Source organism: Papilio xuthus, unplaced genomic scaffold, assembly GCF_000836235.2.
Source record: "Papilio xuthus unplaced genomic scaffold, Pxut_1.1 DF827714.1, whole genome shotgun sequence".
Classification (NCBI taxonomy): Eukaryota; Metazoa; Arthropoda; class Insecta; order Lepidoptera; family Papilionidae; genus Papilio; species Papilio xuthus.
Window position 1 is genome coordinate 2,529,765 of NW_013530935.1, and position 24,624 is coordinate 2,554,388.

The window sequence follows — 24,624 nt, forward strand, 5'->3', positions numbered from 1 at the left end:
ATAATTTTTAGTAAACGTGAAACGGTACTTTGTATTCTGTGACATAAATTTTTCCTATTTCTAGCATTTTTTTTATTCTTTAATGGACGTTAAAAATGAGAATAAAAGAATTTTCCCATACTTATAACGCGCTTTGATTAACATGATTACTTTAGGTACACAATTTAAATTAAAAAACCTTTATGACATTATATTTCCCCGGCAATTAATACAAATTTATTTGTAACAAGACAGTCTTTTGATATACATCTTTAAAAATCATAATATGCTTCAAAAACATTTATGATTTGTTAGAATTTTCATAACCACAAAAAAAGGTTTTGGCGAAAGTTGTAATTAGGGCGCCTCCGAGAGCGTGTTGGTGCGACGTGACGTAAGCCAGCGTCACGTAAAGGTAACCCAATTACAGACGACGTGACGCTCGGAAATTCAACAGCACGTCCTGTATAGGGCTACCATTTCGCGTTTTCAAATATGTATAGAATTTTGCCAAAAAATAGTCGCACAATCTTATTACTATTATATTAGTATATCTTATTGTAATAAGAAAAGGTGACACGCTAAGATTCCTTGATTCTTTGTGTACTTAACGGAGTCTAAAGTTATAAAATTATAGTAAATTTTATTTAAATGTAAAAAAGGAGTGAGCATTATTTCTTGTCGGTCCTTGGTTTATTTAGTTTATTAAATTAATACGAAATTTTCCGTCTATTTTGTGTGCTTGTGTGGCAACCTTATTAGAGTATAGATGTTTATTAGTATTATAACACGTAAGATGGTACGAGAATTGTTCCTACATGGTCACCCTAGCGAGTCGCAGCGTATAGTTCCGAAGCTTGTTTTGTATGCCCGGCGTACGCTCCGGCCGGTTCGGCGCACACATCCAAGCACGCTGTATAGTTTTGATAGCAGATCCTCAATGACCGCTGGACCGACAGACCGGGCACACGTGTTCCCATCGTCGCGCGTCTCACCAAAATGCATGTAAATACACAACACGCGCGTTTCAGAACGCGGCGGCGCGCGGGCGCGGGAAAACTTTGACAGTTGACGTTTATTTTTTTTAAAAGCAGTGACAGCGAACGGCTCGCTGGATTGTGGTGACACTGAAATGTGATTTTTATGTGATAACGTAACGAGTGTTTGTGTATCGTGAATGTAGAAAATTTAATACAATATGTCGAAGATAATTTTAATAGAAGATTAAAATTTAGGGCAAAGTATTGATAAGACATAGGGAACAAAGTACATAAAAGTTTTCCAAATTAGCAAATAATATTTCAAGGGTTATCTTAATGATATTGATGTAAGTATGAATAGGAATATTTTCGTAGTAAAAAAAGATTTCTTTCAATGGATTATTACACCATACGTATAAAATCAAATCAAACTAGTAACTGACGTGAGGGTGAGGATTTATAGTGCTTAGATAAGTTAAGAAATTTTTTTAATAGTTGTTAACTCATAAAATATACATAATTAAGGTTATTTAAGAAAAACACTAAGAGCATACATACCTTGTAACAGACACCGGAACTTTAACTGCATCTACCTAACAGGTGTTATTTCTCAACAAACAACAAAAAACCCGTAATCCCTTGAGGTTAACAAAACACCATCTCAATAAATATTTTAGCTTCGAGCAAACATAGTCTTAACTAATAGGAGGTACAGTCACGAAAACAATCGTCTTTGCGACGACTCTGTCAACATATCAAATGTTCGAACCTTCATGAGTGTAAACAAATTAAAACGTATACGGTTATATTGGTGCTTGAGTGTACACTTAACTCCAAATTAATGACTCGACAAAACCCTTATGGCTTTTACCACCGCAAATATATAAACTTGCTGAATTAATGTCTTCATAATTGTTTGTCGTTTTTATGGCGCATAAACACCCACATGTCTTATGACTATTTGCAGTTTACTTATTTAGTGTATTCACCTAAATTTCTCCGTTTATAAATAGAATGAATTATCAACATTCAATATGAATAAGCGATACATTTTACGCAGAAAAACCATAGATATGCATTATATTAGGCCCTATAAAAATAATTATCGTAGTTGACAGGTTTTAGATTTACAAAGTTTTTTAATATTTTTGATTTTCATACAGCAAATGCTAAAAACATACACATTAATTCTTTAGTGGATATTAAAGATATAAAAAATGACAGTCGTGTTCAAAAACAAATGAATGACTAAAAACAACATAAAAATGAAACGATTAAAAAATCACAAGACATAAGTGATAAGTGACAAATAGTGTTTGAAAATGGAACAGTAAGTGGTGTGGTTAGAATGGAGCACCCGGGCGGTTTCGCGGCCTCGCCCTGGGCGGCAATGCTGGGCCACGGCATGCATGGCATGATGCAGCATGATTACACGCATGCACATGCGCATGCCTCCATGCCAATGGACTTGCATGTGCCACAGGCATTCCCTTATTACCGGTGAGTATGTCTTAATATTTTAAACTAACTGAACTAAACTAACCATGTAAAGAAAAAAACAAAACAATAGTAAAATTACAATTAAATTTTCAATCTCTGAAATTAAAGCTAATTCGGTTCGATTTTTATAAGATGATAGATAATTTAAAATTGTGTAAATAGTATAAAATACTAAGACACATTATATTTAGATTTTTTCGAGTCATTAAACTAGATATGTCATTTAAATTCAAAAATGATAATTAGTATTCGTCTTTTTCAGAATAAAGACATTTATTCTTTAATTATATTTAACTAAAGCGTTATTTGAGATTACTATTGTACACTGTCGGCAACCTTATCATTTGTCATTGTTAAAAATGTCAAGTATCAGTGAGTTTCCACTGCCGTGACATTCGAAATGTCATCATCTGTTTCATTGTTTTTACAAAATAGAATCTACAAAATAAATTACACGAGGTAAATGTGAGTGAGAAAATGTATGAGTGAGGGCCTTATGTCCTCTTTATAACTATACTATCTGTCGCCCGCGACTCCGTCCGATGAAAAAAACTATTAACTATTATAAACTTATTAACTAGCCGTGATATTAACCTATAACAAATTTCATCACGACCGATTAAGTCGTTCCGTCGATGCCTCCTAACAAACATCCATCCATCTAAACTTTCGCATTTATAATAAAAAGTGATCCTATTATGGTTGTGTTTTTTCCTTTCGAGGTACGGAACCCTAATAAGAAAGAAGAAAGGTATTATATTTCAATTACTTTGTTAGTAAGTTTATTCTCTGGGCGATCTAAAAGAATATCCATGTGCTATTGTCTGAAACTTATCAGCTCACTATAGGTCGGGACGTAGGGGCTCGGAGCTCTATGTTAAACCTGGCAACTAGGCCTTTAGCCTTACAATATTTAAAAAAAAAACATAAATTAATTTTAACTCAATTCGTTAGAAGCATACAAAAATATAAATCTTCTTTAGTATAGATAAATTGATGACAGGTGATAGAATAAATTTTGCTATTTGCAATTCAATGATGTAAATTAGCACCCGTTTTACGATGAAAAAATTATCGGAAATATCGCGGAAATCTACATATCAGAAAATAATAAAATTAATCATTAACACGTGTGATACTGGCTATTGAGTTAAAAGTTTGATACGATAAAAATCACACTATAGATATTAAAAGGAACATTATAAATATTAGAGCGTCGGTGGCTCAAGGATCAATCACCTGACTTGCAATCTGGAGGTCCTGGGTTCGAATCCCGTCATGTACCAATGTGTTTTTCGATTTCCGATTTACATATGTACATTTGTCCGACGTTCTTACGGTGAAGGAAAACATCGTGATGCCAGCTGCACATATCTGAGAAGTAGTTCAAAGATATCTGTGAACCAACCCGCACTGGGCCAGCGTGGTTGACTATGGCCTAATCACCCTTAACTTAGGGTAGGCTCCGAGCCTCTTTGTTGGGACGTATAGTGAGCTGATGATGATATAAATATTTAATCGTTTTTGATGTGAAACAAAACTGTTTTAAAATTTAGAACATTCTAGAAGATAATTCTTAACTCTTACTAGTGAATTACAAATGAACTTCTACGAGTACTTTTCAATAAAGATCATCTGAAAGATTTCTAGTAAAGTTTAATTATATAGTTAATGATGATGGTTGTTTAGTTGAAGTACGAAATAAAAGTTGTTGTAAAAAGTGGGCGCATCGGATATGGTCAGTTATTAGGGTGGGATGCCGCGACGTGGTCGGCGTTGTGTTTTTGCCGTGGGCATAGCGCACGCCGCGCCCCGCACGGCCGCCACCGAGATGGCCTCTTGATATAAACAGGAACACTGCGTAATCTGATGACTTGTTTTTGTATAACACATAATGTAGATACGTGATAATTGTGAAATTAAAAATGATTTGATGTTTCACCAGATATTTTTGCCCGCTAAGTTTTTATTTCTTTCTGAGGAACTAGACCTTGAAGAAGTTATCTTAAATATCACAATTAAAACATGCCAGTATTGCTGTATTTGTGTGTAATTTCTTTTCAATTTCTATTATTTATATATATTTCACTCGTATTATAAATGCTAATATCCAAACAGGATGGATGGATGGATGTTAGAAGATATCTCTAAAACAGCAGCATGGATCTTGCTGTTTTTTGGCATAAATGTAGAAAGCAGTCTGGAAGAACACCTAGGCTATTCATTAGGTTTTTTTTATTCTGCACAGTCGGGGTCGCGGGCGACAGTTAGTCTTCGATATTTGCTTCCATAACAATAATCTAATGCAAAATGAATCATATCTTTTTTCTCCAAATGTTATTAGACGTCTAAACATTCTTGTTCGCAATAAAACCGTAATTTCTGCCATTAATATGTCGCCAGTAGGATAGGGACTATAATCTGCGCGTGCGCAGACCACGAATTAAGACGGAGCAAAGCAACCTTGTCATTTCGATCACAGGATCGTGTGGTCACCGACCATTCGGTCAGATCCTAATTATATACCAAATCCAAAGTATATATTCCGATTAAGGTTGAAATCAATATTCGATCTCGATTTTTTTTGCTTTTTTGTTGAAAACATTTGCCAATTTCTTCGTGTTTAATCCATATCGTAAAAAATTAACCGATCTTAAGTTTGTACTAGCAGTCATACGACGTCAACTCATGCACAAGCCTTATCCTAACTCAAATCAGGGGTAATACATTCGTACAAAATAATTAAATATTATCATTTCATGGATTGAATATTGATCTGGCCGATATAGAATATTCGTCATTCGGCAAATTGTTTGTGCTCTCTGGCCATCTATAATTCCTTTTTAAATTTTCCAAATATGATTATAGTCTCGAACAGTTATGACTAAGATTGTAACGGGGAACTTCTTAAAGAAAGCGGAGGTGGATCCGGAGGTGAACTGCCCCGGTTTCGTGGATGTGAAGGTTAACAGAAGCGAGGGCGGAAGCATCTTAGAATGTATAGACCAGGTATTTATTAGACTGACTAAAAAAAGTGATTTCCATATCACTTACGTAATAAACCTCCAATTACAACATTGCAAAAAAAATACGGAGGCAGATACGGACTGCGGTGATACTTCTATTGACAATTATTTTTGTCTCAATTTTTTTAAAGGGAAAATGAAGGATGAAGATATGTGTCATTGAACACGGAATTACTTTTAAACTGAGACAAAATAGGCGCCAAATTTTTAAACTAAACGAGCAGGCTATAAAGGGTATCTGGTACGTGTGATTTGATACATATAGTTTAAATAAATTAATAACATATTAAATATATGTGAATATATGAATATAAATAAGATAACACTGATTTACATGAATACGTGATGATAGATTTTATAACTACGACTATCTAAATTGTAACAGTGTTAAATGTTTTTATTTTATTAGGTTACTTTTGTTGTATGAATAATTATTAAAGTTGATGATAGAGGCCGTAAAGTTATAGTATCTATAGAACTCCGCTGCAACCATTTTATTAATAGACTACCGTTTGTCCGCGACTCAGTCTGCACGAAATTAAAACATTAGTTTATGTGTTATTTCAGACTATGTCCTACATCTGTACCGAATTTCAGAGAGGAACAAACATCCATCTTTCCATCTAAACATTCGCATTTATAATATTAGTGAGAAGTAAGATATTGTCATCCCTTTCATTTTATTGGACAAAACAGAGACATATATGTAGTGGCAATGTAGTCAGAACCCACAGTAAGAATGGATCGATTTATATATAAATTTAAAAATATAAAATGTCGGTGTAGTCATTTAAAATACTAACAGGCGATCAACGTTTTTCTACAATATAAAATTAATTTCATTGTGTACTTATGTGTATTTTTGTAGATGGCGCAAACCAGCATCGTCTAATGCCTAACCGATCGCTTAATCATCATCATCAGCTCACTATACGTCCCCAATGAGGGGAACGTACCCTCATTTTGGGGTGACATTCGACTATTGTTCTACCGTGACCTAATTCAAGTTACGATTTAATTTGAAATAGTTACGAGAAATATTACTACTTAAACTAATAAAACATCGTATCTTTTTTACCCCATAACCCATTTCATTACATCTCCACATATTGTGGTCACCAATATTAAAGGCAACGCTCCTTTAGGCAAGTTACAGTTCTACTGTAAAGGGATAAAGGCAGACTTTCGGTGAAATACTTATTTGGAACTTACCAGAGTTACGATGGACACTTTACCCATCTGATAGAGGTTCGATATTTATGACTGCTAAAAAAATTGTAAGAATAAACATACTACTAAAAAAAATCAAACAAAACCTATTTTTGAAGAAAGTGTTGGCAAACAAAAATTCACTAAAAAAAACCGTATTCTTTCACTTTCATACTTGAATATGTTTTTGTAAAGGAAATTATACATTTATTAGGCAAAGGTATTTACGAGAAGAAACTTCTAATTGGTTATTTTTAGCTTGTACTAAAGATCCAAACAAGAAAGATACATAAAAGAAAATAAACAGGCTGACAAATTCCCTTATATTTACTACCAAAAAGGAAAAAAAACGGCGGTAAACATAAAGGCATTCATGTAGTTTAAATAAAACGTTTTCGATACAAAATTGTTAATTTATGTTGGATAAATATTAACGTAAACTTAAACACTTATGGTTACATTTTAATGTAAAGCTTTCGAAGTGAACGCACTTCCCAAAACAGTATTGAATAGTCTAAAGAACCAGTTGTACGAACAGCGCCATCTGTGGACTGACATGCGTCGAATATTTTTTGACACCTGCATATGTCCAATACAGTTTCTGCAGAATATTTATAGAGTTTCTGACTGTATGAAATATTTATTAAAATGTACTGACATGTAATTTATGAGCATCAGTTGTCATTATATATCAAGGAGAAACGTGTTTGAATTGATAAATATATTAAAGCTTGTTATTAATGCCAGTATTTTCTTCATAGAACTATTATTATGGTGTTATTGTTATACAATTTTTAATTCAAATGAAGTATGGGAACGGTATAAGGGAGCAGTTTCATTAGTCGATAATTCGATCGTTATTCAGTATGCAGTGGTGCGAGAGATTTCTATTTCGCGTATGTACTGCTAGCATGCGAGAACCGTATTCATTTGTTAGCGATTCATTCATTGGACAATAGTCCTTACTTTTTAGCCGACTTCAAAAATAAGGAGGTTATCATTTCGTCTGTGCTTTTTTTCTTTTTTTTTTCTTTACAGCGAATTATACTCGTCAACCGACTTCCCGCACGACGCGTACTTCACAAGGACCGATCATTTTCATGAATGTTTACTAATGCTGTAATCGACTAATGGAACTACGCTCTTATGATGGATGCGTTTAAAAACTGTGTTATGTCAGAATTGAAATTCTGACAGTCGTCGACTAAAATGGAATAACAAGTGAAATGTAAGGGAAAAAATTTGTGGCGCATTGTGTTTATATTTAAACTTTTTTTTTTTTTTTAGAAAAATATTAGCAGATTTTTAATAAATTTACTAATATTTCTTTTACCATTCCAACTAAGCTCTAAGTTTGTGCTAGGATATGGTTTACGACAATAGTCGAATGGCGGGATTCGAACTCCCGACCTTGTGATCGGAAATCCGTACCCTTAACCATTAGGCTATTGACGCTTTTATAGTAATAATAGTGCATGACGATAGAATTTACTTGTTATTTAGTAGAATTACTTTAAATATCATCGTTTGTAAAGTTTAACACCCTATGTAACAAGATACTCATACTTCTTTGAAATATACAGGACTGTTAAGTTTCACGCTGCGTTGTTTATTATTTCTTTAAAATAATTCGAAGAAATAAAGTATTGGTATATAAGGGTTTATTTTATCAAAGCTTTTTACTGGTATATCATGTATTTATGTCAAAATAATAATTTTTTGCCATAATTCTTGTCCTTCTTATACTAGGATTAACACTTTTGGTTGGCTAATGCCCAAACTAGAGCGTCGGTGGCTCAGTGGTCAAGCACTTGACTTGCAATCTGCAGGTCCTGGGTTCGAATCCCGCCATGTACCAATGTGTTTTTCGATTTCCGATTTATATATGTACATTTATACGACGTTCTTACGGTGAAGGAAAACATCGTGATGCAACCTGCACATATCTGAGAAGAAAATCAAAGATATTGTGTGAAGTCAACCAACCCGCACTGGGCCAGCGTGGTTGACTATGGCCTAATCACCCTTAACTTAGAGTAGGCTCCGAGCCCCTCGGTGGGGACGTATAGTGAGCTGATGATGATGATGATGATGATGCCCAAATATTTGTAATAAGACATTTTCGTCAGTTATCACCCTACGACTGATTCTGGTCTCTCTTAATTGGGCATTTGTTATAAAGACGGCAAAGAAAAACATCAATCGTAAACGAGTAAGTAATCAATTCGAAAATTACAATTCCGCATACAATTTAGAAAAAAAAGGTGACATTCCACGCGAAAATCTACCGAACGAATTAATTGAAATCAAAATGGCGTGAATTTGAATTTCAAAAGTTGTTCTTACGTCGATTGGCGAATGCATTTGGTGCGCTGCATTTTGGACCACTTCATTAGCGTCTGGTGTCGATTGCACGACATTCGAATTGCATTTGTCAGCCTCTTTTCTCTTTATCATCAATAATTAATGACGAACGCCATCGGAATAACCCCCACTGTATAATTAAAGTGCATACTTTGTGTTGTCATTGCTTGGTAATTCTGTTTTTTTTTCGAATGGGAAACTTTTCTCAAAAGTGCTTGTATATCATTTGTGTCGGAATTAGATTACTTTATCTGAATCTCACCGTTTACGATTCAGTTCGTTAAAATATATATTAAGGATCTTTTTATAGAATCCGTGTTTAACGTAACGTAATATATTATATATATAAAAAAAAAAATTGCAAAAATTACATTTATTTATAATGTTCAAATATACGTCAAATAGAGAATATCGAACAAAACACAGGTAATTACTTAACTAAGAAGGTTACGCTAAATAAATATCCCGTTTTTTTACTTGCAGCTAGAAATAAAACCATTTTAAGGGTTCCGTACCTCGAAAGGAAAAAAACGGAACTCTTATAGGATCACTTTGTTGTCCGTTCGTCTGTCTGTCAAGATCTTTTTTTAATTGAATTAATTTTACCTCTCTAATAACTGCCGTGCTCTTTTTTGCAATAAAATAACATTAATAAGTATAGTCATGTTGTATCACATCTCTTGTAGCATGACTGTAATTTAAATTGATTTATGTTGATATTAAATGTATATAAATACCAAACACTCAAATTTGATAAGACGTATTGTTGAGCGAGATATTTAATGTGTGATTTATTAATCATATACATGTTTTATGAATTTAATTCATGGCCACACAGACAGACAAGAAAGGGCCGCAACAAACATTCGTCGCGCGAACTCTTCATGAATTGTTAATAAAGTGTATTATATCTTTAGCAATCAATTCGGTGAAATGGCAACACCTTACATATAGAGACAATATATTATTTGTAACGCTAAATCTATACTTAATTTAAACTACTATTTTTATTAATAATAAAAAGGAAAGATTTGATTGTTTGCATTGAATAAGCTCTGAAAGTATTGAACCGATTTGAAAAATAATTTCACTGTTGTAAAGCCACACTATCATCAGGTAACACAGGCTATAGCTATTATTTCGTTTTTCTTTAATCCGCACAGGCGAAGTCGCGGGAAATTACTAGTATATACTATACTAGCGGACCCGACAGACGTTGTCCTGTCTACACGTCTTGAATTTGAATAAATTAATATGAAGTTAATATTTGATGAAAATTGTGAATCTAAACCATTCCCAGATCCCCTTGACACATACAAAAAATTTCATCAAAATCGGTCCAGTCGTTTAAGAGAAGTTCAGTGACATACACACTCACAGAAGAATTATATATATAAAGATGTGCATGTAAAGGGTTGCTATTATGCCAAGCACGTAATACGGCATACTTGAATTAATAGATTATTTGTGCATTATACCGTAAAATATTGTTTTATAATTAAACATTATTACGTCGGTTACGTGGTATTCCTTTTATCGTTTCCTTTTAGACCGTAAAGACTATTTCCTTCGACAGAAGAAACTTTGTATAGATCCTGTGCCCATAAAAGGTATCAGATGACACGGGCATCATAAATCGGAGGCGAAGTCAAAAAAGTTTACTATCTTGAATTGCTCTTTAATCCTTCTTGCAGTTGAGATCGTAAATACGCTTCAATTAGTCAATAAAGACTTGGTTTATTTTTGTAAAACTATCAGTAGCTAAATGCAGACTGATTTTGTTTTCTAAATGCTATTTTATTCTGGAAGGAGTAGAATACTTTTATTTATCGTTTACGTTCACTTTTAGTAAAAAAGATTGTTCATTTTCAAAGAGAGATAATGCACAGATGCTACGGCAATGTAAACCTAAACTTAATTAGTTTACGTGCAGTAAATGTGTAGTTCATATTGAATGTTACAATGAAACAAAGGTGAACACGTGCAATTACATAATTATTTTTTTATAACTGCCGTAATGTAAATGATAGACAAATTACTTTAACCAGGTTTTCTGTTTTGCAGTGTACAGTCAGCTACATAAATATCTATATATTTACAAAGCTTCAGAAACTTGTATATGCCTTCGGTTTTAAAAATTTGTATGCAATTATCCGACCATGAATGTTACTGACGAATACGTCCATACGTATTTTTATAACCGAAATCCTTATAAGTTTCAAAGTATTATAAATGTGTATATATTTATGCAGCTGAATGTACATGTGGGCTATCATTGGTAACTAAGTAAGAGAACTCAATAAAAACTATTCGTAATTTAGTCTATTGTCGCAAACTCATTCTGCACTTTAATTTATCGATATGTCTGGACTGAGCCATGTCTTGATGGACTTATCACTCTATTGTTTGTGTTATTTACCGATCAGTTGTGGCGTTTTTTGCAGACCATACTAGGTAGCGCAATTTGCGACTACCGCACCATAAAGTTATCAATATAATGTTTTGGTTTTTAAAATGTAAACAATATACGATCGACAAGTGAAGATTAATCGATACGAATTTTCTATCGATACATCTGTATATGGAAATGATATTTACACAGCCCTTTTCGATATGGTGTTGCTGTCAAGGTTGCCCTTTTGGTATAAAAATATTTTCTTACGAAATGTTTTCTTTACGTCTTACGTCTACATCGTTTACGATGTAGTTAAGTTTTGCACACAATAGGAAGGAAATAATGATTAAATGTTATGTTTGCTTGTAGGAAATGATAGCAAATTACGAATGCAAACGGTGATAAAGGGTGGTGAAAAATACTGCTTTTGAGTGGTAAAACAAAATATTTTTTATGCAAACTTATCACTATTATTAAACCTTTTAAAATACATTTGGCATTTTACTAACATTTTTTTCAGTTAAATGATAGTTTCCAAGATTGTTGTCAATGGGTGTGCCAGCAAATGTATTTAATTGCCCTATAGAAATTAATTTCGAGTATTTGCATCGACTTGTCTTGCAACTGATTGCCACATGAATCGTGCGAGCCGCTTTATAGACGGTAATAAGGTCCTAATCGTTCCCCTTTGACTTACGGAAAGGTAAGTAAATTGGGAATAATATCTCTTTGGTTATTTCTTATAAGCCGCCATCTTTGATTAATATATATTATATTTCTTACTAGCTATAATAAATAATAAATAGTAGATTGTCAGATCTTTTGAATATGCATATAAAATCTCATTAAAATCGGTCAAGCCGTTTCGGAGGATTATAGTAGCTAACATTGTGACAAGAGAATATTTTAATAAGATTCTAATAATAGATTTCCTATATTTTAAACAAAAAAAAAGTAGTGAAAATTGTAGAATTTTCGTAAAATTAATTAGCAGCCTGGCAAAGGCAAACTTTTTTTCTGAACTGCCTGATTTATTACTGTATAAAGTATGTACATGTTCTAGATGAACGCACCAACTGCTGTAGTACGTAATTATATAAAAAACTCTATCAAAGTACTTTATGTATTGTAGACCACAATATAAGAAAAATATAACTCTATAACAATATTACTTGAAGCAGTATACTTTAAAACAGAGTTGTGGTTCAGATAATATTTACAAATTGTATATTGCAACTGCATCCGTAATGTTGACAGTGTGGTTAAAATATAATTGACTCTGGTTTCTAGTAGATTTAGATTGGATTTTGATTACTTTCGAAATGATTTATGTTTTATGTTACTATTAAGAATTGTGGTAGAAAGCGATACATATAAAGTGACAACCGTTGATTATTGACATCAATTTTTTAAAACTTTATCTTAAAATCAAAATATTCCTTCCTTAAACTGATATATAAACACGGCTAAACACTGACGTATATTCGTCCGGTGGCGGCACCGACTAGTTTCGAGCCCATCGAGGGCCCTTTAGCCGTGTTTATATATCAGTTTAGTATTATATAATGTCTCACGAAAGTTTGATTATTTAATATTCCTTCCTTATTACATAGTTAGGACATTAAATGAAAAATGTATATTGCATCCAGAATTGATCCCAAAGTTGAAAGAGAAAATCTAGCCACTGAGCATCCGTGGTCATACGAGTTAAAACTTTAGCACCCTTCGCGCGTCTCTGTTGGCTTTTATTAGTGAAAAAAAAATCATAATTACTCCACGGCAGTACGTAATCACCGTCTTGACATTCCTTAAAAGGGGAAATAAAAAGTGCGAATAAAAGAAATGTGCCAAAGGGATGCAGGGCAATTGAGCACAAATGAAAGGGCGCCGGACTGAGGACAGAATTAGGAAAACATTGCGAACAATACGTACGTAGAGTCGCATTGATTGATTTAAAATTAATTAATTAAAATACTTAAGGATTTTTTTTTAATAAGGCTACCGGTAAAATGTTTACTAGATCATCTAAAGTGCTATTTTCACGGTGACTAATAATTAGCCTATATAAATTCTTCTACAGTTTTACTATCAATAATGCCTGTAATAGGGTTTGTTTTCAGATTTTTCATTTTTATTTAACACGTAATTTAACAATGGAAGTATACTAAAGCCTTAAGTACTTACAATGTTCTCTGTCATCCCTGATGTTCCTTTCTAACATTTATAAAAATAGTGTAGTACTGAGTTTAAGACATTTGAAATGAAAAGCGTCTCCATTGCTTTCTGTGTTCCTTAGTACTCCTCAGCAAATGGGGTGTGAGAATTAAAAGGCGCTCAGTGAGCTCCCCCGAGCCGCTCGCTGCCCGTCTGTTCTCGCTTTTATTAGCTGAACGCAGTTTCCATTATTAGCTTACATTTTAAAACGGTATTAGGGACGCAACATAAATGCCACATTTTTTGTACAACTTTAAAATTGTCAGCTTTTCAAATATTTCTGTAATATGAAAACGTATTTATTTTCTAATGCAACACAGATTAGATATTCGATTCTATTTATTTCTTAACTAATGAGCTTAGATAAAATAAAGTATTGTAATTTACAAAACTCTTTATTTCTTTATTAATATGATATTCCAAAGCAGTGTATGTATTCTGACGTATTAAATTACGAGAATATGTACAGACAGCGGTGTTTACTTTTTATTTATATACGCTATTAACTCGTACAAGGCAACAGTGACAAAAGTCACACTTTATAGTCTATTTGTTTTATTGAATAAATAATTTTATTATCTGTGGCCAGTGTGCGCTTCTCTGACCAAAGACAAATCGCCGAACTGTGGGGGTTCTGTACGTATTTGCTCTTCTCTCTTATGATACAGTATTGCGGCTGAATCGATTGGAACGCCTGTTAACGTTATTAGGAAATAAAAAAAAAATAGAAATAAAAAAGCTTGTAAAAACATCAAGTTAATTTATACCTATAAAAATTCATATTTATTAAAATCTGACGATTCTGAGATATTATAAATTAGAGAGAAATTACTAAAATTAAAAATATTATTATACTTCTTACTATTATTATAAATGCGAAAAATATAGATGGATGGATGGTTTGTTTGAAGGTATCTCCGGAATGCTCAAAATATCATGATGACATTTGGCATTAGATTTAGAACATAGTCTGGAAGAACACGTAAGCTGCTAAATAACATTTTTTTTTTAATCCGCGCAGACGCTGTCGCAGGCTACAGTTAGTAATTATTAAGTTACACTTACTTTTGCATTTTCTTCTTTATCGTTTATTAGATTGTCCTTCAATTTGATTCTATTCAATGTACTCATCGACTACTGAGAATAATAAATGAACAGATGTTTACCGCGTCCAACAGTTGTCTACAAGAGTGACATCGGATGCCATTATAAGTAAAAACTAATTGGTAATAAAAATGTCAAGTTTGTAATTTACTTGCAAAAAATAATGAGCTTTCTTAAGTTTTATTTTTACTATCTTTACATTACAGTTTATTAATATTCACAAACGTTTATTGAAGATTCGCGGCAGCAATATTATCATTAAAAAGACATAAAACACTCACAGTATCTGACTGTATCTACCGTGCGGAATATCTTTTTCTTCTTTCATTAAATTCAATAAAAATCGGTAACACAAGCAAAACAATGCACGCCATTAATTAACTGAATACATCACTTATAAATTACTCTGCCTCGTATCGATATCAGCCATTCACAAATTATTCAAAATTACTCGAAAAAACAAAACGCAACGCTTGATAAATCGACGCCATTGCGGTCTGTGTAGGGTGTCTCAACTTTGAGCTAAGATCGGATAATGCATACGACAAAATACAGTCGGCAAGAACTCTCATAACCATGCTTTAGAATTAAATACTGTATGTTTTAATTTTCTTTGTGAGTTCAGTGAGCTTGTACAGGATTTTTAAAATTTTTCGTTTTAATCTTTTTTTATGGGCGACATGATGTCGCGCTCTCGTTTACCCCTAGCGTACAATTTTGAAATGTTTTATAGTGATAATAAAGTTTGGGATGTTTTTGAATTCCGATTGCATGGCCACCCTAATGATACGTCAAAAATTGTGAGATATCGCGCACGGCGTGTTGGTAGAAAACGAGACAAAATAAGTTGTTCGGATTCACGCTGCGAGTGTCGCCGCAATGCGTTGCCTTTATTTGTTTAAATTGTCCTTACTGTATGAGACATTTGTTTGTTAATATACTTTTGACATCTTTCTCGAAAAAATATTGGAAACATTTCGACTCTTTTCATTGTTTGACATCGAATTGTGTATTTACTCATTGACCTCGTTACATTCGTTAGCTTTTACTTTAAGGTAAAGGATCGCGCAATATGTACTTTCCAATCATTTAAATGTATTTTGATGTCGAAATAAAGCAATAAGAGTAACTGTGATGACTCATAATGAGTAGAAGATTTAAAAATATGTATAATTCGGTCAACAATAACTTAACAGCTAATTTGAAAGCCATTCATGAGACCTTTATTTCATGGCTTTTAATTGCACGATGCATTAATAATTGTTTTAAATAGTTTACTTCATAGCATTAATAAATTCGTAGATGTAATTATGATATATCGGAATACATCTGAACAGTGTCATAGATTTTATTTCTTTTACCTAATAAACGTATTAATATTGACGTGTTAAAAATGTCTGTCACGTATTTTTAATAATTTGTCTTGTTGCTTGACATCAAACTTATAAAACACATTACTTCAATATTCAAATATAGTCAATAATACGCTACATGCTACGTTTGTCTCATTTTATTACCAAAATAACATTTATCTGTAAGAATCTTTGTACCATACTCATAAGTTCTAAACTTTCGTTAAGAACTGATCTTAACGATAAAAAACTGTATAAGAATTACATATTTTCGAAGTTTTATCTGATCAAACTCAAAGATTAAGGGAATGGAGAATCATTATATGCTATTTTGAATTATTTAAAATCGAATATAAACAAGATATAAATAAATCTTGTGATAATTAAAACGATCATAGGATTCTAAATATCAATACGTTAATCCGTCCCATGCATGCAAATTAAATAGTAGAAAGCGAAACATTCGATATGTTTATAAATATCTACAGGGACGTATTTAAATGTATTTTTAATATAAATTTTGATCTATCTTATCTCAGACAAATCGACGAGAACGCCACTTAAAAGGCGAGATGAAGAGGAGAAGCGATCCCTAATTACCATAACAATCTGAATGCATAAAGTTAAGATTGTACCAATTAACAGTACGGACCCTGTTGCTTTATCAAGTGCAGATAGTGGACACGATAAATAAGGCGAAATCTGATAAGTATGGAAATTTGTTTTAATTCTTCGCTTAATCAATTGATCTTCTATTGTTTGTGTATTTTTTATCACAGATATTTAATGATTGTTAAATATTATCAATGTAGATAATCTGGACTATTTAAAATACAAGATGTATCGTAAATTATGGTGAATTAGGGAGGTCAGGTTCAGTAAGATATAAATGTGTGGTATTGAGAAGCGCATGCGCAGGGGTGATGAACAAAGTTTTTTTTATATAGATAATATTATGCTTCCTTTATGCATTAATTATTCAAAAGATTATTTGTGAAATAAAATGATTTGAAAGTAAAGGAAATTGATTGCAGATATATTTTTTGTCTTTAATTTTAAAAGAGTTTCCCTTGACCTTTAATCTGCAGATCCTGGATTTGAATCCATGTAAAGGAAAACATCTTGATGCAACCTGCAGATATCTGAGAAGAAATTCATGAATGTGTGAAATCAAAACGCACTGGGCCAGCGTAGTTTACTATGACCTAGTCAACCCTAACTTAGGGTCCGAGCCTCTCAGTGGCAACATATAGTAAGCTGATAATGATGATTCAAAACACTATGTACTTTAGACATTATTAGTTAGAACCATTTGGCGTGAATTGCGCGCTTTCGTTACAAAGTCTAGTGTCAGGATGATTAGTGAGGGGACATAAACGTGGACATTTTAGTAAGGCTAGTGTTGCGCGAGTACACCGGCAGTGTCGGATTTTCTTCCTAACAGTACTAATAATGTCTACTTATATAATTGAATTACTGTTCCTCATTAACATATTTATGCGATGACTAGTCATAATCTAAGGTTCTTGATAAAGATAACACGTGATAAGATTACTGATAGTGAACTATGATAGTACTATAAAAATGCTATGATCATTTTGATGATAAAATAAGGGTAATTTAACGCATAAGAAATCTGGAGATGTATTTAAAAATATATAAAAAAAGTTATAGGAAAAATTAAAATACAAACTACCTATAAACCTTTTTACTACTCCGCAATGTACAGGTAAGTATTATGTCAAACTAGTTAACGTTCTGAGAGAGTTTTAAGAGTCAATTTAGTTCGTTAATTAAGATTGGAGTAGTACAGCTGTATAAAACATATTTCTATCCTTTTCATACTAAGATTAAAAAGAAATTATGTTCAATGCTGGTTTCTACAAAGAAGTTTAATATAGATATGTTTTTATTGCCATCAGTCACTTTAAATATTACATATTCCCAAGTCCCAAGAAGTTTTTTTTTAAATTAATTATCTGCCTATCTTACTTCTTATTTTACTTATATTATAAATACGGATGGATGGATGGACGTTTGTTTGAAGATATCTCCAAAACGACTGCTTGCATCTCGTTGAAATTTGGCATAGATGTAGAACAAAATCTGGAGGAACATATAGCATAATAATTACGTTTTATTTATTTCCGCGCGGACAGAGTCGCAGGTGATAGCTAGTAATTAAAATTTTTTAATCAATTTTAATGATATAGGAAAATATATCTAGAATATAAAAATAATTTTATACTATGTAATCTTTTAATAATAATAATAATAAAAATTAATGCGTCGTCACAATATAAAAGTGAAATTATTTGAAAACATAAAGTGGTTATTTCGGTGTAGATTGTAAATTTCAAAAAATAATCTGTCATCGAAATGAATGGAATCATCATCGTGCAACAATTTCGCCACCCGCAGCCAATCAGGCCGCACGATGAGATTCTATATGTGCCTGTGGTCCAAACGACAAGAAACTGACTTGAAAAAGAGAAACATTATTAAAAATTAAATTAAATGAATTGTTTAGATAAAATAAAAACACATCAACAACCCTACCTTATGCCTACTGTGGGTCGGCACAGTATGTACTACTCCATACCAGCGGTCATATCTGAATTCACCCTCTTCGTCATATCCCCTTTCACTCAATAATACTTTAGGTAAAATTAAAACTAATGTGTATTTTAAAGTATGCTAAAACAATCAAAATTTTTAATATAATAAGGTGTCGTATAAGCAGTGGGACCCTTAATAATTTGAAGTCTTAATTAAACATGGGTTACAGGGATTAAATATTGAGTATGCTTGTGGTTTACTTTTTTAATGTAACATGTATGATATCTGGCATTTTATTTTCTTAAATTAGTAGCTAAAAAATAAAAAATTGGAAATGATGAAAATAAGAATATTAAATTTTTTTAGTTATTATATTTTTTGGAATTGCTAATTTTTGTCACTTGTACCATACCAAATCTATATGAGACCCGAACGCACCGCCCTGTAATTCCAATACTTACGAACATTACCCGGGATGGCGACTATTATAATGTATTATGGAATATTATTTTATGACTATAGCCCCGGTGAGCATTATGAACGTTTTGAACGGATCTAAAAATACTAAATGTGTACCCGCCTTTATACGCGATACGAGCCTTATGTTGCAGTCTGAATCGATTACTTCAAACTTTAATCGATTATATTGCTTTCCACCTGTCAAATGTTTTTGAAGCAATTTTAGATCTTACGCCAATTGAATTAAGATGATATTTTGAAGGTAACTTTTTATAAAATATTGCATTGCGGAATAGTTAATCATTTGTCATGACAAATTATTATGACATTAATTGATGTTAATATACCATTTTTGACGAGGATAGTGGGCTAAGATGGTCGGTAAAAGGTTGCTGAAGACTGACGCCTATGTAACTTCTTATTAATACTAAAAACGCGAATGTTAATATGGATGTTTGTTTGAAGGTATCTCCAGAATGGCTTGACGGATCTCGATGAAATTTGGTACACATATAGAAGAACTTATAGGCTACTAATTATGTTCTTTTAAAAACCGTGCGGACGGAGTCGCGGGAGACCGCTAGTATATAGAATATTAAAAACTTCTTTGATCGTAAGCATGCCAAAACTCATCGATATTGAAAACAAACTACTATTTATCGACTAGTTTTGTTATTAGACTTTTTGCAGGTATGGAAAATGATCCGATAAATTCACGCAGCGAGCAAATCAAAGCAACGATCGGAATAATTGCACTAATAACAACACGTATACGACCAGACAGACTGACTCACGAGTCGCTCGTCTAACGGTAATGGACATTTTCACACGAAACTTCTCAGTATATTTAGTTATAACCTTTCATTTGAATTTGCTCTATAGTTTGTGATTGTGACATTAGAAAGTATGTTTTTTATATGGAATTGCACTTTTGAATTCTTTATTTACATAGAAACTACCTCTCGCGTATGACTCCGTTCGCGTATAATAAAAAAACTCAATTAGTAGACTATGTGTTTTTCCAAACTATGTTCTACATTTATGCTCACTTAAGGTAAATCCATGTAACCGTTCTGGAGATACCTTCTAACAACATCCATCCATTCATCCAAACATTAGCATTTATTATTTTAGTAAGATAAGATAGTCAAAAGTATAATGTCCTCAGCGTAATGTACAAGATGTATGAGATAATTTAGAGACTTTGTAATAAAGAGAAAAGATAAGTTAAAAACAAGGAAAAAAGGGTAAAGATTAAAACAAGGATAGGTTTTGTTCATTTCACTCATAAGACGAAAAGTCTAGGAAAGGACAAATGAGGTTATAATAAAACAGTATTATGCTCTATTTTTTATAAGTAAGGGATTATTCATATTTAAGAAACGTGTAATCGAAATTCCTTTATGTAATTACTTCTATACTTATGTACTTAAGTCATTGAGTTATACTAAATATGGCTTTGGATGTAAGGTGAAACCCCTTTGCGTTACTTTGTGTTTCAGGGTTGAATTCCAGAGGTAGTTTCGTGTTGACATTTAAATTACATGCGGTATTGAACTTATAAAAATAATTCAAGTGGTTGAAAAATATAAAAACACGAATAAGATTGGATTATGGACTGACTATTAACTGCGGAACACTGTGGAAGAATGAAACTATGACCTTTGTCTACAAAATTAAACTTTCAGGTTACGAGTGACAATTTTGGAATGTAATTTCCGAAAAAAATATTTGAATTATTTTTTTTTATTTCGTGTTTATCTGGAACAAAATAGGATCACATTTTTTGTAAGCACAAAATATGATAAACAAGACAAAGTAAAATAGAAAGTAACATGAATAGACGTTGGTAGAAAATAACGGAGTTTTCTAGCTCAGAAACATTAAAACATTCTTAGGATAACATAAAATTTAATAATTTGAGTTGTACAATTTCGCGGTGGGTTCAAGTGGCTAGGTGTGAAAGGTTATGTTGGTCGCGGCGGTTGTATTGTGGGAATTATGTATAACGCCAGTGATTTTACACTGCAACGGTATCATAACCATGTTGGATTTGTATGGATAAGCCTTTTTATTTAATTTTTATTTTATTTATATAACAGGACATTACTGACTGGTGTATGTTTAATACCACAATCAATCGATAAAATATTGTAAAATTTTATCTTAGTAATATTATAAATGCGAATGTTTAGATGGATCGATGTTTGTTTGAAGGTATCTCCGGAACGGCTCAACGGATCTTGATGAAATTTGGCACACATGTAGAACATAGTCTGGAAGAACACACAGGGTATTTATTATGTTTTTTTTAATTCCGCGCGGACGGACTCGCGGGTGACTGCTAGTAGACGATAGTTATAGAAGATCTAATAATAAATAGATGGGATATTAATACGATAATAGAGGCTTATTTCTTCTTGATTTGTCACTGACTGAGTCCGCGTGATTTATGAAGTCGCTAAAAACCCTCTGGCAACCTGGCAGACCGGTGATTTAGCGACCAATACTTAACGGAATAAAAAGCTATAGTTGGATTTTTAATTTGTGTAAAAGTTATTCCGGCCCGCCATAACGTACGGTCACACAAGACCTTGTCATCAAGACGACAAACGCGTATTGAATTTCATCACAAAAACATTGCCATGTTGAAAAAAAAAATCCGAATATTTTGTTACCGGCAGCCGGACAGCAATTCCAATTTTCGTCGAAATGAGGTCGTTTTGTAGTTAAAACCTTTTTTCTCAGTCTGACTCCAATCTGAGTGACATTTTTGGGTATTTCATTAGTTTTATGTGTTGAATTAGTTTGTATTGTGCAAGATCTCATTACGTGGTCTTTAATTGATGTGAATAAACTCATAAGAGTATTAATTAGTATGATTCCAGATCTTTTTAATAGTTTTAACTTATGTACGTTCTTATTATTAATAGAACTACTCGATTTTTTTTTAATTCCGTTTTCTAATAATTTGAATATGCAATGGTAACATTTTTATATAATCTAGTTACTGAAGATTTCTTCAAAAAGACAATGTTATTTAAATACATAAGAATATCCACGATATATCATTGAATAGAGAACACAATAATCTTGGTTTCAGTTGTTTTTTTCCGTTGTTAATAAGTGGTTAGCTCGGTCATTGATAGAAAATTATTGATTGTAGCGCGCGGTACAGATCGGATGGTATTGAAGCGATAATGGTCGACGACCGGCCGCTGTGCTCGGGTCACTAAATTGCAGTTTTTTTAAGTCCGTAGGTTAAAAAGTAGGATTGATGTATTGTTGATTCCATTTTTAAATTTGTTTAAGGTGGAAAGTGAGCAAAACAGTTGGTTTTTTTTATATCATAAGGTGGCAAACGAGCGAGCGGCCACCTGAAATCGCTGAAATAGCGAAGTGACCGTTGCCCATAGACATACGCAATTGCATATGCGTTGCCTACCTTGATTCGACGGTGGAGAGGATGCACAGAAACAAAATATTTTGCCTTTCCATGCATCCTCTGATCCGGAAAGTCCATTTCCACTTCCCATCCTTGCTTTATAAGAAAAAGGGTGGGAAGGGAAATTGGACAAAATAAGGACTCCGGGACGCACACACATCAGACGAAACGCGGAATAGCTTCCACTTGACGCCTGTCTTCTGTGTGGTCGTGGTATTTCACCGGGCGAGCCGGGCCAATTCGTGCGAAGGTGTTAAAGCAGGCTCTACCACTGTTAAATTTTTTTAAAAATTCTTTGTTGATAATGAACAGGTACGAGTAAAATACTGCATTGGTGCAATTTTAAATACCTCGTAGATGCTCCATTACCAATGACAAAACACATAAAGACCAAAATTTTATAATATTATCTAGTTAATTTCATATTTCGAAACTAATTATCTATAAATTAGTTGAGATTTCATTTATATTTTATAAATTTATTGACAAAAGACAATGTAAATAATAAATTCTATTTTACAATTAAAAAGAACAATCCAAGTTTATTATCTGTGCTATCTAGCTATAGACAAGGAGATATCGCGCGCTAACAAGGTGTCAGGTAACTTTAAGAATATTTATCTTTGTCTTATCTCCGGCCACCGCGTCCAGTGAGATAATTTGCTAATTGCTTTTCCCTGTAATTATATACAGGTTAACACTGAGCCGCACTCGCGTGTGCCAACACTCGCCCAAGTTGTCTATGGTTTTGTTTTATCTGTGCTTTTCCATCTCAGTTGCTACCGTAAATGTCTATGACTTTACAGTGCAACTTATTTGCAATATTATTTTACGTGTATGCCAGTAATGTAAATTGTTACATATTACTAATATTATAAATGCGAATGTGTATGGATGGATGAATGGATGTTTGTTTGAAGGTATCTCCAAAACGGCTGAACGGATCTCAATGAAATTTGGCATACATATGTATAATGCATACCCTGTGAGAACACATATGATACTAATTATGTTTTTAATTAATTCTGCGCGGACGGAGTCGCGGGCGACAGCTAGTTATAAATAACTTTTCAATAATATTTCGAGTTTTCAAAACTTCCGCCAATTTAACTAAAATTATAATATCAAATAGCCTTTACTTCCACAAGTGGTCTAATAACGGAGATCATCAAAATCAGATAAAGCTCATGTACCACTAATAGATTCCTATTAATTTATTGACAAAGATTTGGTGCTTAATTAGCGATATCAAATAAGTGGGCCGTGGGTATTGTCGACGGCGAATGCCTCTGACAAATATTTGCCTTCACTGTTTGTCAGTCTATCAGACCTGTTTTTAAAAACTTCGTCATCGATTATACATAGCCAGTATTTTATTTTAATAATCCAGTTATTTTATAGAATTTGTAAAAACCGCTGTTCCGCTTTACCAGGTAAAAATATAAAGTATATTTTAACCTTAGGTGTAAAATTGAATTGTTTATACTAAAATATTTACTAAAATTTTCTTTTAGGTCTTCTGTAGAACTTCTAAAGGTTATTATTATTAATTAATTTTGCTCTAAAGAAACATAAAAAACATATGATAATGCGAAATCGATTCTACGTTACATACTCTTTGGTATAACCTCTCAAATTAAAGTCTCATTTTAAAAAGTACGTCTGTGTACATAATCGCAATTAGTACAATTTAGACCAGTGATCCTAAACTTATTTTGTCTTATTGCCCACTTTCAGATTAAATATTTTTTAGAGCCCCCATATTTTGACATATTTAAAAATCACTGTATCTACAAATTAAATTAATTAATTATTGTGATCTATATGTATATTAACGGAGAATTCTAAACGAAACTTTTACTATAACCCGCAACTTGAGACCTGCAGCGCCCACTTTGGGAAAGACTGATTTAGACGATCGATTATTGATAATTCCAAGAAACCTCCGTTTAGTTTACTTCTATAGTAATGGTTTTCTCAATATAGGCATATCTAGTGCAGTCATATTTATCCAGTAGACTTCAAATTACTATAATTA

The 24,624-nt window shown here is 32.7% G+C and overlaps 1 protein-coding gene across 2 annotated transcripts in view; it reads left to right on the top strand.

Moving 5' to 3' along the window:
• Positions 1 to 2,215: 2,215 nt before the first annotated feature.
• trh (PAS domain-containing protein trachealess) overlaps positions 2,216 to 24,624 on the top strand; it is a 138,273-nt gene continuing 115,864 nt past the window's right edge. For both annotated transcript variants that reach the window (XM_013310810.1, XM_013310811.1), the window contains exon 1: positions 2,216 to 2,459. In XM_013310810.1, the coding sequence (XP_013166264.1) occupies positions 2,308 to 2,459 (152 nt within the window). In that variant the 5' untranslated portion in view covers positions 2,216 to 2,307. The remainder of the gene's footprint in view (positions 2,460 to 24,624) is intronic.